General features: G+C 43.8%; 1 protein-coding gene across 1 annotated transcript; it reads right to left on the reverse strand. All coding sequences in view use genetic code 11, as the record gives it.

The window, feature by feature from the left end:
* Positions 1–324: 324 nt before the first annotated feature.
* On the reverse strand, positions 325–7639 carry EGR_05435 (hypothetical protein; the record flags this gene model as incomplete). Its single annotated transcript, XM_024494684.1, has 5 exons — positions 325–450; positions 3611–3821; positions 4800–4909; positions 5473–5620; positions 7605–7639. The coding sequence occupies 5 exons, from the start codon at positions 7637–7639 to the stop codon at positions 325–327; spliced, it is 630 nt and encodes a 209-aa protein (XP_024350869.1).
* Between the last annotated feature and the right edge of the window lie 6793 nt (positions 7640–14432).

Consider the following 14432-nt stretch of genomic DNA (forward strand, 5'->3'; position numbering starts at 1 on the left):
ACACACATATTGACTATCAGGATGAATACTTTATAAAAGAACTGTAAGGTTTTGCATTTTGGGTCAGGAGAACCAATAAATATCGCTGAATTCAAGAGACACCTAGTCTAGTCTATCTTAGCCTAAAGCCGAGAGACATCAGCAGAACGTGAGATCAGTGGTTGGGATTCTTGAGAACCCTGAAAATTTACTTGACCATTGTGCAATCACCCAGTGTGATGGCTTCAGTGGTGTGTTAACAACCACCTCAAGGTTGCAGGCATCATGATTTGCAGCGGACTCAGGGAGCAGATTGCCTAATCAATCAGCAGAATTGAATTACTTTCAGTGGCTATGATGACCTTGTTTATGGTTTCTGCTTATTTTACACAAGGCTGGAAGATCAAAGTAGGAGATGTGAAATGATGCAGTGGAACATGAAGTGATAAATGACTTGTCACTTACGACCAGCTGAAGGAGAGGTAAAAGAAACATCATTAAGACCTATTTGACAACTTCAAAAAGGCTTGTAGACATGACGGAAGGCAAGACCCCCAACAGGATTAAACGAGACTAGATAGGGAGGAAATAAAGAAGCCTTTGAACATTTCAGTGCTTGGTTACCAGATCGAAGCTAAGCGTGTCAGCTGGAGCAACTGTGAGTGACATTGCAGCGGTTGCAATGAAAGACGACTAACGTGGGATCACATTTCCACAGTAGGCGATCCAAAAGAACGAGGGAACGGCGGAGATGACTGTCGATACACAGGCCACAATCACATTTCAGTGGTAGTCAAAGACTATTGATATGTTATGTAGGAAGCCCGCAATGTAAATAACTAGTTGTCTGAAAAAGGGAGAGCACAACCCATATAGCGGTAGAGATAGCAAAGACACCCGGCACTCCGAATGCTGGTCTAACAGGCCTGGCCTCATAGGCAATGGAAAAGAAGAATAAAACTGCTGCAGAAAGGGCAAGAACTGCCTTCTGTATCTTTCGATCCATAGTTTATACATTCTCTCTCCCGTCCTTCTACTATTTCCCTCTCTCCGTCCCTTTAAATGTTCATAATGTGGAAAAGGTCATTCTACTGCAAGTATCTTCTTCGGATTAAGCGCTACCAACCATGATGACATCAATCATCGCATCATCCTGGTCACAGTGACTACTCTTGTGTCCCGAATTAGGAGAAATCTTAAGAAAATTTGAAATATGAGTCAAATCACAGTGTTTATGTCTAAAGCAGACTTTTTGCTTCTTCAGTTGGGAAATTTCAACGTGGAATTATTTTGCGCTACAGTAGGTACCTTTAGTTCACTTGCCTTGTTTCACTTCAGTAACCCAACCAGACATCGCTAGAGGAGAGTCCAGCATTAGTGGTGAATAGATGCGTTGATCCCTGTCCTGTGGCTGTGGACGATGACCAGAAATCCGCACCTGTTACAGGCAGGAAGAGTCAGCAGCAGACAATGGAGGAGGGTACCACACTATTTGGGCATCCAGTGCCAACCGGATAAGCCCTACCACAGGATCAATCGACAAGGTGTTGAGAAAGAAAAGGCAGCTCCACTGCAATGGCTAAAGCCAGTCTTGTGAGTAGATGTGTCGTGAACAAGTGGCGATGTGGACAGCCGTACTGGAAGAGCGGGAGATCCCGATCCGATCAGTTGTGGTGATTTAATTATCCACGACTCATCTACGCAATCGTAAAGGTCATTCGGATCCCCAACATTGTTACACAATTGAGTGTCGTGCGAGTCCGCTGGTCAGTGGTTTGGTTCATGAATGCCTTTTTGATAAAATTGTGCTCCCTATTTGATTGAACTGGGTACTCCATTTACCCAAGCCTCCATTCATCAACCCAACCATCCCTTATCCACCCGTTTATTCATCCGGTGAACAAGGTAGCCACATTTTGAAAAGCGGTGATCCAAAGTGCGTGGCAGCGGAGGAGTGTTCTCTTCATTGCTGCCTTCACCGTATAAAGATAACTTGAGACTCAACTTATTTCCATCGCAGAGCTTTCTATGAGAAAGCAAACGAAAAAGTTTAAACGCTTGCCTGATTCACTGGTCAACTTTCCACTTCTACGCAGCAGCAGGACTATACACTCATTAAGATACTTGTAATACGAAAGTGCATTGTCGGAAGCACTTCCAGTTTGGTTCCTAAGGCAATCGTATAGTCAGAAGTTACTCTTGCTTGGAAAGGAGTGGCACAATTATGCATTTGCGATTGGAACAATGGAAATCACCACTTAACAGGCAACTTCTCTCAGATGGAAAGGATTTTGCTCTTCTGTAGAAGTAGTTCGCCTCAATGTCATGTAATTTTGTAGGTACTTGGAAAATATGGGCGGTTGTTTGTGTGGCTCGTTATGGAACATGGACCTTAATCAAATTGCAGTTTCAGTGCTCTTTATTGTGCTCTCTACTGCAATCCCCTAATTTTAAGCCCTCATACTGTTTAACTTGAACGAGCCTGCTGCAAGTTGAGTCTAGCTCGATTGTCAGGCTTCAGCAATCCCTCACAGTAGTAGTATCTAGTGGTCAAAGGAGATGCGGCAGCAGAATTCACCCCTAGAAGCGGTTTAAGCAGTTCCAACTGACCAGACGAGCATGTCAATGACACCTGCAAATGATCTACCCTCTACCGTTGAAGAACAGTCTACAACATCCTGCTGATAGGTCCTCTTTCACACAGAACGTATTCATGTGAGCCAACTGCGTTGATGCTACGCTCGCTAGAGTGATAGAGGGGGACAGAGAACAGCTGTGTGGTATTATCAGAGTGGACTTAGTCCTCTATCTCTCCTCATGGTCTTCGTTCCTTCAACCTCTGCATTTCTACACTGGTTCCGGTGTTGAACTAATTTATGCAAGCAGTTCCATCATTGGAGAGATATGTCAGTACCACTGCTCCGTCTCTGCACTCCCTTGATAAACCCTATGCATCACTTTGCTGAGTGCTTGTATTTATCTCCTCCGCAGATTGGTTCTGCTCTTGTGCTCTCGGCTGGATGGTGTAAATTATTTTCAACATGCCAAGTCATCGTCACAGCTGCACATTATCACTCACGATGGTCTTTGACACGTTTGCATCGTTTGAATGTCTTAAAGTTGAGAGACTATACGTCTTTACTACCCCACAATACCGCAAGCAAAGCCTTCCCAAATTAAGATTTCATACCGTCATTGATGGGAGAATTCCCTCCTTGATACTGCTGTTACACTTAATTTAGCCTTGATGGTGTCAGAAGGGGACACAAGACATGCATCATTGATGGGCAGTCTCCCACAGTAGCACTTTGCAACACCTGAAGTCTCGCTGTGAATTGAATGAGTCTTGTGCATGCAAAATACAATAGGAGTGGAGCCATCCTATTTTCATGCATTCTGGCCCCTCCGGTTGGGATGGTCTGCGCAAGACCGGCATGATGGAACAGAATCTGACCAAATATAATCCCGGTGATGACTTTGCAGAAGTGATTTCTAAGCCATAAGAGCATGCTAAAACCACAGATGACGAGCCAGCAGTGAATGGTGTGGCTGGTCTGGTACACAGATTGTTGTGATTTGGACGTTCTGGTGACACTGTAAGTGCAATGGGATTTGGAGTTTAGAACAATACCATTTGAGAAATATTCAGCATCTGGCTTGTTTCAGTAAGTATAATTGAGTTATCGGAGCTGGAATTGGTTGAAGAGTTCAGTGGAAGGAGAATAGAAATCGGTGTAATTTCGTAAAACCTTAATGCTCTCCCACAAACAATAATTCCGCGTTTGAATATAATTGCATCCAAGTGTTGAAAACCGAATGCTTTAGACACCCATCTGGTCGTCCTAGCAAAAATAGAATCAAAACGGAAGAAAGGCAGCCGCCATGTGTTCCAGGTAAGTGTCAAAGCCAATGGTAAAGTCTACCTCTGCTATAACCAATTTGCAGCTCCAAGAGATAACGAGAGAGAGACTAGGGATTCTTTAGAAAAATGGCCAAGTTTAAAACATCCTATCGATAAAGGGAATTTGCTCTGTTTAGCGTACTTTTTGGGAGCCAGCCTAGGTGGAAACTTGTCAAATGTTTCATCAGAAAATGTGTTCGCGTATTTCTTCCGCAGCCTGCTCATTAAGGTTTCAACCGCCCGCCACACTCTCCACGGTAAGTAAACGAGGGAATTAAAATGCTCCTCTAATTCATTGGTCATTTAATTTGGCAATCCTAAGCAGAAGCAGGAAACTTCATTCAATTCATCTTCACTAGACTCTCAGCAAACTACCCTACAACAACAAATGGTGTTGATACAGGAGTGAAATATCATGGACACTGACGTGTTAATGTTAGAATGCTTACGAAGTCCACCTCGTCATCCATGGGGAATAAAGACAAAATAGGGAAATTATAGCCAACATGCATAAGATGGTCCTCCTAAGCGGTGAAGCATATGTTCCAAGTGGGCGCCTAAGCTAATGGTAATATTAACCTCTGAAATTATGCATTCTCAGCTTCAAGAGATAACGCCACAGAATAAGATCAGAATTTCCCTGACAAGGACAGATTCGCAACTAATTATTAATATAAATCCGTTTTGTTATGTGTGGTCTTCGGGCTCCAGCGTCGGTGCATAAGAAACTGTGCCCGCAAACTTCTTCAACAACCTCCACAGTGAGTCTCCATCTGCCCGTAAAACATCCACAAGGCGCCCTCTCCTCCCTACCTCATTATTTAATGCAACAGCTGCCGAAGACGAGCAGTTAAATGACTGAATTCTATTTGACTTCCCTTTTGTCCCTTGGTGCTATGAGGGAACGGTGTTGTTTTACTTTATTCCAACTTTGGGACTAGCTATTTCTACTAATTTCATTTTAGTAGCATAGAAATTTTGCTTGAAGGCTGCTAATAAAGGAATTACCGTTCCCTTCTTAAGTGGAGCCTGTATGACATTAATGCAAGCAAAAGAAAGTTAGCACTGATAGCATTATCCACATCGCTTCCACATGTACGGCGGCCATGACGACAGCAGGCAAAATAAAGTGGATTTTAGAGTTCTGTCAGAAGATATCATCCACTAGGTGATACTTAATGCCTATTTTTGGTTGTCAAGCCATACTTACATTGAGGAGAGTGGTATCGTGGGTGGAGAGCGTGTTTGTTATTTTGTTTTGACATGAATACAAAGTTTGTCCCTTCAGAAGTTTCTAAGTGAATAATTAGAAAGATCTCGTTGTGGACCGACTGGCGAACCATACATAAATCCTTGGCTGGGGCTGATACATAAGTCAGGCAAAGGACCTCAAAAGTCACCGTATCATCTTCCGTCTCCCTGTTTTCGGTGACTCAAGGCAAGTATAGAAGAACAGTGAGTGTGTTTACGCTGCAGTCCCACAATTTTTCACCTTTGTGCTAGTGGATTAGACAGTCTCCTCTCAGAGCTGTCAGTCGGTTAATTACTCTGCTGCACCTCATGATGTGTGCAACCTTGAGGTGGTGGTTTACAAAATTGCCAAAGCCATCACATTGAGTCATAGCACAACAATCAGGCAATTTGTAGGTTTCTTTAGAATTCCAACTACTAATCTCACATTCTTTGCCTTCGTTTTGAATGTAAAAACGTCTATCGATGAGGTCGCAGTGAGTGAGAAAGCTGAGAAGTCAGCACTTAAATATAATTTAAACAATTATCATCCTGCCCAGTGCCTGCAGAGACATGAAGTTTGTTGGTTACTTTTAACATGTTTGCTCTTCACTCACTTTGTGCTTGCATTTTCCGTTCTCTTTTCCTTTTCTTCCACTTGTGGAATGGCGTATATCCATGAAGTTTGTATCCATCGTTAAAGCATAAAGACTTTCCTAGTGTGTACAGGATACCCTCCAGTAACGGAATCCTCCATGACTGTCTGCGCGTGACAGTTCGCTCTTTTGGTAGGTGCTGGGTGTAGACCATAGGACATCAACACAAAACACTCAGCTTGCCCGCCACTCTGCTCTACAGTGTCTGGACTGGGGGATTGGAGTAGTTTGCGACGTGAGTACACATGTGAAAGTGCCGCATTTATTACAACCGCTGTAATGCCTCTAAGCAAATAAACCCGAAGGTCCCACTTGTAACTTGAATGCACTTGTGTTGGTAAAATATTTTATTTTTATAAAAGCGTTGTTTTCCTTACTACAGGGGGCGATCTACTGAGAAGATGCAATTATTCACATTAGCATGCTAATGGCCCGTCGCCAGAGTGAGACACGTGATGCGGAATGACCCTTATCTCGGTGTGAGTATATAAAGGGGCGAATGGAGAAAGGGAGGAGAAGGACGTGTGAACTATGGATTGGAAGATATTGTACGCACTATGTTCACTTGTAGCGACATTCCTATTCCTCCTCGCAGTCGGCTATGATGGCTGGCACTGTGGGGGCAGCATTCTAAGTAGTGGGTGTCTTCGCTTTTTTCACCTCAAGGTGATGGGTGCTCTCCTCCTGACAGCCGGTGTGGTTGTTTTCATCTCAAGCATCCTTCTTATCCTTGAAATAGTTTGCAACTGCTCCTGTAGTGGGATTGCAGCATGTGCATTTTCAGTCATCTCCACCATGGTCTCAATCACTGGAGTCGCTTACTATGCGAGTATCATTCAACTGTTGTCGCCTTTCTTTGCTACCGCTGCAATGACACTTACAGTTGCTCTGTCTCTCATTCTCATCTTCGATATGGTTACCAAGCGCTTCAGCACAGTGACTTATGCTATCCAGTTTGATGCAGATTAAGCAGACGATCAGCTCAATTATGGCATCGATGCAATAATTGCTTAATTGTTCTGCCCACTAAAACCAGCTTAATGTTGTTAACGCATTCTGATTGTTGTGCCCCTTTGTGTTCAAAGTGTGGTTTTGTTTGTGTGGACCTGACGAGTGCAGAATAAGACGCCCAGTCTTATGCATAAATGTACGGGAAAATGATAGATTGGTGAGTTGTAAAGGAAAGTGGGCAATCGGTATGTAGGCAGGGAAGCATATGAGTAGCTAGGTAGAGGTAGTTAGATAGACAGCGAGGGAGGTTTAATAATAGGTAGATAGGAAGATGAATGGATGAATGGAGAGATGTTTAGGAAATGGATGGATTGGGGGGAGGCTGTATGCATGAAAGCGTGGATGGATGGGTGGATGGAGGGATAGATGGTGGGACGAATGTGGGTTGAATTGATGAATGGGTAGATGGATGTAGAGGTAGCAATTGTACACAATTCAATTAACTCGGAGTCTTAGCATGAGATAATACACTGACTGGTGAAATCACACACCACTCTGCCATGATGATCATGGCAGCTCCTAGAATAATGTCACAATTTCATTGTTGCTCCCCACCACCCACATAATGCCAAAGATGAGTCGGCGACAGGTAAACCCACACAACTGATCACGTCAGGTTTGTCATGTCTCCCGGTTCATCTGCCCTCATTGCTCCTTGTCTATCACACACATCTACTCACAAGGCTGACTTTCTCCACAGACGTGGAGTCGCCTTGCCCCTCACTATATTGAGGAGGTGCAGGTCACTCTCTCGCAGGGCTGTTTTTAATACAAGCCACTTCTGATCTTCAATTGGTGGGAGCACGAAACTAATCCTTATCGCTCACTCATTCACATATCTATCCATCTCAGAACCTTTCATCCACAATCAATCTATTGTTCCCGCACACATCTGCCACGTTTCCATTTATCCCGTATCAATCATTCCATCCATATTCCATACACCCATCTACAATTTTACTTTTATTTAAATATTTTTAGAAGTCCGTCTATCCAATTGTCTCCATGCATCTACGCCTCCATCTTCCTTTTTACTTGCCCACCTGCCACAACCTTGTCTACTTTACATCAAATCGACCTACCCTTACATTCCAAATCCATTGGGCATTCCACAAAGCACCGTATTCTTCCGTTTGCCAGGTCTTTAGAAGCATTACCACAAGTGGTTTAAACAGTGCAAAAAATGGGAAAGGCATAGCACCATCTAGCTGTCACGCCAATGCCAAATTTGACTATTATCTCTGCTTAGTTTACGCAAGGCTGGAAGATGAGAGTGATGAAGGTGGAATGAACCAGAGGCAATGCGAGTGACAAATGACAGTCTACATGCATCCAAGTGATTGTGCCACCTACCAACTTATTAGAAGTGCCCAAGTAACACATCAAAACCAGAGAGACTTTTATTTGACCACTTCAAAGGGGCATAAAGACATGCGAGTAGACGGCTCTTCCAAGGCGATGGAACAGAGAAGGCAAGGTGCTCACATTCAAACTATATGCGTTTCACCCAAACAGGAAACAGGAGTATTCTCATTTGATGCTTCCAAGCAGAATTTTAATGCTACTAAAATGAAATCAGCAGAGATAGTCAGTGGCAAAGTTGAAACAAATTACAACGAGAGAGGGCATTCATGGCACAAAACAACTGAAGAGGGACCGCATTGATTTCAGTCGAGTAACAGCTCAGACCAAATCATAAGCTTCAGAGTTGATCTGCTTATGCTATTTCCAAAGGGTTAAGTCTGTTGCTGCATCTCGTTTGGACGCTACACATTGCTACTTTTGACAGTTACAGACAACCGAATTGGCCTAAAACCACAGTAGGCGCGTTGAGGTTGTGTGGTATAAATGTTTCAGGTCAGAGGAAGGCAGTAGAAGGCAGAATCAGGAGGGCTGAATCTGCAGATTGACCATCATCCATGCTCCATTATTAGGCACATAAAGCAGCGCCTAGGTTTCACAACTGTCATAAAATTCACGCGACATTTAGGAAAGCTGCATCTACAAATGCACAACCTCCCTTTTCCACCTGACAAATGTTACCTTCCTGGAGGTGGCCTCTACCGTCCAAATCGAAGATGAGTCGAGGTACGTGGTGCCCTCAAATCCATAGCCTAGGACATAGAAGACTAAAGCAGCTGCGAGACATCAAGAAGTAGCCGGTTTGGAAAATGAGAGTACTTTAACGTTTACCTTAAGGCTATCTGTTGTTAAAGTCCCTAAACATCAAATTGGACTCCGAGTAAAGGAGCAAGATCCTTGATATAAGTTTGTCCGCATGGATGTAGAGCTGAAAGTTCTAACTACTTCACAAATGGGCACTGCCCTCCGTTGTCTTATTTAGCATATTGCATGGTTTCCCAAGAAACTTGCTGTGGAGACCTGCAGATCCAGATCAGCATTCTCTCTTCAATTCCTCTAATTTTTCTGCATAAGGAAACACCCCCTTACTCACAAGGGCAGCAGTCCCTTTTGATTACCTGAGAAGGCATTAACTTCACGTGGAGTGACACTATTAGTCCAAGGTAAACCAATAACCAAAAGCATGCGTAGCGGAGTGACTGCGACCCAGACGCAGGCTCAGAAAGTCACATTCCCCATCCCTCGGTTTAGTCACATCGCCATGTTGACTCAAACCCATGTTGTCCGAGGACGAGGACGTCTGCCTTGACGCATTAACCTACTGATTATCTGGTCGATGAGTTCAAGAGGATCCAGGCCATCTACTACCATGGTAACTCCTGCTTAACAAAATCGGTGGCTTATCCTGTAACCGAATCAATTGTGAGAGTTGAAATTCATATTTCATCTAAATTGTAATGAGTTTGGACAGTCACATAGTTGGATCTCGATGCCACCTCGTCCTTACCACTACCATCGGATTCCACGGATGTGATACAGCCTGCCTAAAGCCAGGAGTTGTGGAACCTCCAGAGGCAAGACAAACTTTCATTCAGTAGTATGTGATGCAGCCCCTAAATTGTTCCTGCTGATATATGCAGGAAGGAGTGGTGATAGTAGATGAAGGGGCTGTGACTAGCTGGTGAGTGGAGACTGTCTGAGCCTGCTTCCGGTTAGCAGTCACTTGGTCAGATGGGGTAGGGTGGATGCGGTGACTGGTTGACCTCGGGCCTGCAGTGACACTTCAAGTGCAGCTGATGCGGTCTCAGCCAGTCAGAAGGGACTGTCCGTGTGAGTGAGGGGCTGTTTCCAGGATGGGAAGAATATTAAGGAATTTAAAAGGGAATGCTCTTCTGTGTCCGGGGGTGCCGACTGCGGGTTTTAAAGGAGGGCGTGAGATAAGATGAGTGACACTGCTTAAGATGGAGGATACCTGAGCCCATTGGTGATGCAATTGAATGTTCCAGCTGTCTGTGCTTCAGCTTTACATCCATGTGGCAAACTGGCACCAAATGTCCTTCTTGTTTACACAAGATATGGTTCAATTGTCAGGCATGTCATTATCTGATAGTCTCAAAGTTGGCCTTTAATGTGTCATCATTTTCCAAATTGGGTACTGCTTGATGTCTCACAATCTCATAAATTTACTTGTCCCATGAACGACTAATACTCCCAATCCGTGGATTTGATGGCTCCTCATTTCTCAACTTTCTTGCAGTCTTGGAAACTGAGACAACCTTTTAAGGGCAACATCTTTCAGATGGGGAAAGAGTTTGTGCTACTGTGGATGCAGTTATCCTTTATGTCACGCAATTGTGGTGACTTGTGAAACGCAGGTCATTGTTTAGGCCTCAGTATTGATGCTACTTCACTTTGTTGTGCCAAAAATGCAAATGAAGGGGTAATTAATTGCTTTTCGGCAGATACCAGCCACTTGGCTACATCTGACACATCTTTTTGGTAGTCAAGTCATTTTCAATTTGTCTGATAAACCGTCTCGCCCGTTTGCCTTGTTCAGGCTTCAGTGCTAGCCCCCAAATGTTAGCCAAGGGGATGCAGTCGGAGTTGGAAAGACTGGCACGGACATTGAAGGAGGCATTGGACAAAACGGTAAGGCTGGGATAAAAGACAGTAACCACTGACAAGTTCTCTTAACCTCTCTATGCCTTCCCTGTGAAGATACTTTCCAGCCACTACGTTCTCCTGCTATCTATGAAACTGCCATCTCACTTTCGATATAGTATTATTGTCTTTTTCATTAGGATCGCTAATGCAATGTGTAGACGAACCTCAGAATCGTGCTGATTTGGGTAGTGGGACTCCGCTTAGCCACAGTGATCCTCATTCGACTGACGAACACAAAGTGAGGAGACATGAGAACGCCTTCTCTAGGAACTCCCCCCTGCATCTTAACAACACTGTTTGAGAGAGTTGGATTGGCATTGATTTACTTCACGATCTACGGACAGACACTACCGGAGTTGAGGCTAAGCTTGTATTACTATGGCGTAGTATTATCGTTGGTAGTGTGTTAGGGCAATCCGTTCTGGCGTGGGCATAAAATCTCCTCGTTCGAGATTGCTTAACTGAACAATTTAAACAGCCTCTGGGTGGGACACACTCCTGGCTAAAGCTGACACATGAGTTTGGAAAAGGTCCTCAAAGCACACCGTACAGCCTTCCTACTTCCTTTTCAGTGATTCCTGGCACTCACGGGGAATGGTGAGTGTATTCCCCTCCCCGGACCCGCTTTTCATCTGTCTGCTGGTTGATTATGCCATCTCCTTTCAGAGGCGTTACTAAGCGATTCATCCTGCTGCATCTCGTGACGTGTTCAACCTTGATGTGGCGATTTATCGCACCATGATAGCTATTACATTTCCTTACTTTACATTGTAGGGGCTAGTCAAATCGAAAGTCTTTCTCCTTTACAAAAAATCCAATTTCATTTTTAGGCACGTCAACAACTGTTACTCTCAATGTTTGACGTTAAAGTGCAGTCATTCTTCAAACCGGGTGCTGCTTGATGTCTTGCCATCGGGTAAATTCCCTTATTAAATGTCCAATTAATTCATTTGCACTTCGTTCCTTGTCCTACTTGCGATTGGGAAGATTGAGACCACCTTCCTGGAGAGCAATGTCTCTTTGATGGAAAAAAAAGTTTCGTGCTACTTCAGATGCAAGCTAGCGTCATGTAATTTTGTGGAGACATGTAAAATTGAAATCACTCTACTTGCTTAAGCACTGGTGCAACTTTACTTCATTGTGATTGGATAGCATTACCCACTTTTCATTGGACCTAATTTCCTGCGCCTGCCTCTGTCCTGATTGGTCTATCTGAATGTCGTTAATTAATTGGTGCTCATTCAAATCAAACTGCTTCAGCACTTTGGTTAGGTGTGTGATATTCCCAAACATTCTGCTGGTTTTTACAAACTGACCAAGATTTATCTAAGTGTAGGTAGGCATAAAGGATTCAGGTTTTGATAAGTTTGGCGTATTATTTACCCCAAATATGAACTGAGATGAAATGCAGTCAAATGTGCAGCACGTATCAACTGGCACCAATGGCTGCTGTTCACTCTCATCACTGTCCTTTTTAACCTCTTTTGGAATGGTCCTATCTCTTAAGACATTTAGGCTCTTGTAGTTTGGGATCACGGATGTTGCTTTGATGCGCAAGCGGATGTGAAATTATTGCATAGAGTGATCTGCGGAGGAAGGAATTGCGAGATTTTCAAGCCCACTCAGATTACCCAACAGGTAGTTAGGCATGAAATGTTGGACTTTGAGTAATTTGGAGTATTGGTCACCTTGAACATAAATTTCGGCCTAATGCAGCTAAATGCGCTACGATGGTTATCCAGTACTTCCACTGCCCTAATTAGATGCTTTATTCTTGCCCTGTCCCTTTAAACATGTAGGTTCTTGCGATTAAGGCGCACAGTTGTCTCTTTGAGGCAAAAGTAGATGAGAGCTTAGTGTGTAGGGTGGATTAAGGATTAATTTCAATTATGCCAAAATAGAGAAGAATTTATTTTATTTATTTTGCACTCCATATCAGCAGGAGTTGTTGCCCATCCTTGGCTTCACTAAACTCTCTCCAAATTGTCAACCTTAGAGGCTAGTGGAAAGGCACAGTTGCTGCGAGTTTGACTGCCAAGGCAATCTTGCGGTCAGAAGTTCCTTTTGAGGACGGTAGCGTTTCTTGTCAGCACTTGTTTACACTGAAGATCGCTCAAGGTGCCTCCTGAGCCGGCCTCAGAAATCACTTATCTCTAGGAGGCATGCAAATGCCCTACTGCAACGCAGGCTACAGTAAGTCGGCCTTGACAATAACCAATATGTGAGAGTGGGAAGGACTCCAAAGCTCAGTTGACATCCCCTTTCTTATTATTTTAGAGAAGCTAGTTTGGCAATGTTATGTTAACCAGAAGTTTCCATGGCAGCAGGTGACCTGGCACCTACCGAGACCACCGGTTAGATGATCAGTTTATCAAGGCAATAGGGCAAGCGTCCTCGTCAATGGCAATTTCTTCTATGCGAAAAAAGAGAGCTTGTTCTGTTATAGATGCAGACCATCTTAGTGTCATGTAATTTTGTGCGGAATTTAGAAACCTAGGCACTTCTTTATGTACCTTCTTATGAAGCACAGATGTATACCACTCTAATGGTACAGAAGTCATAATTGTGCTCTCTACTGCCTCCCGCATATTTGAACCCGGCATGGTATATCACCCGGACAAAGCTGCTGTATTTTGAGCCAAGCTTGGTCGCCAGGCTCCAGCTGTTTCTCATAGTAGTGTAATGCAGTAATTCAAGAGGGTGTGGCAGCAGATTTTACCCCCTGGAAGTGTTTTAAGCAAATTAGTTTTGAAGATGATGCTTCAATCTGAGCTAAATGTAGCACTTTTAGGCAGGTTCTTCATTCTAAAGTAGAGTGTACACCTGTTTTACCGAGGATTAGAGTAGCAGAAACAACTTGCGGTACGGTTAAATCTGACCGACGAAGCGATTGACTCCGAATCATATGAACTAGGCGAACGGTGATGGCTAAGTAACCGGGTACCAATTCCATGCATTGACCGCTTAGTTCTTCACCACTTTCTGCCCAATTGTGATGGGAACTAGACCCTCTGTGTTGCCATTTATTAAACAGACCAATGGATCTTTAACCAACTCACAACTCCCCACTACTCTTACACTAACTCATATCTTGAAAGACTATTTACGAAGTTGTTTGCGTTCTGAATCCTACAAGATTGGTAGCAATATCTACCTGCTCAGTGCGCAATAGGAACCTCTTCTCAAGAAGCAGGTGCATGAAGAATTTCCTCCTTCAAGACAGCGCAAGAACTTTTAATTCATTCCATTCGTGAGGCGACTCCATTACCACGCTTTGGATTGGTGAGGCGTATCTAATGAATATCATAATATTCTTGGGTTACAGAAGGGGAGCATTCGGGATTACGATTGTGCACGTCATCAACAAACGGCTGATAATGTTTAGATCTTCAGCATTAAGGCACGATACTTGAATAAAATACCCGATGTCAGTGGAGCTATTTACGTCTATGTGTCGACCCCTCCGTATTCCTTACTACCTAGCTGTCAACTGTCTTCTTCCCACCACCACAACCCAATCGCTTATATTCCAACCCCTTCAGACATAAAACCAGACACCTCATTTTGCAACCGTCAGGTACTCCTTCTACTTTCACACATTCGCTGGCAACAAATGTGACCAATACCTC

Source organism: Echinococcus granulosus, assembly GCF_000524195.1.
Source record: "Echinococcus granulosus chromosome Unknown EG_S00040, whole genome shotgun sequence".
NCBI classification, from domain to species: Eukaryota; Metazoa; Platyhelminthes; class Cestoda; order Cyclophyllidea; family Taeniidae; genus Echinococcus; species Echinococcus granulosus.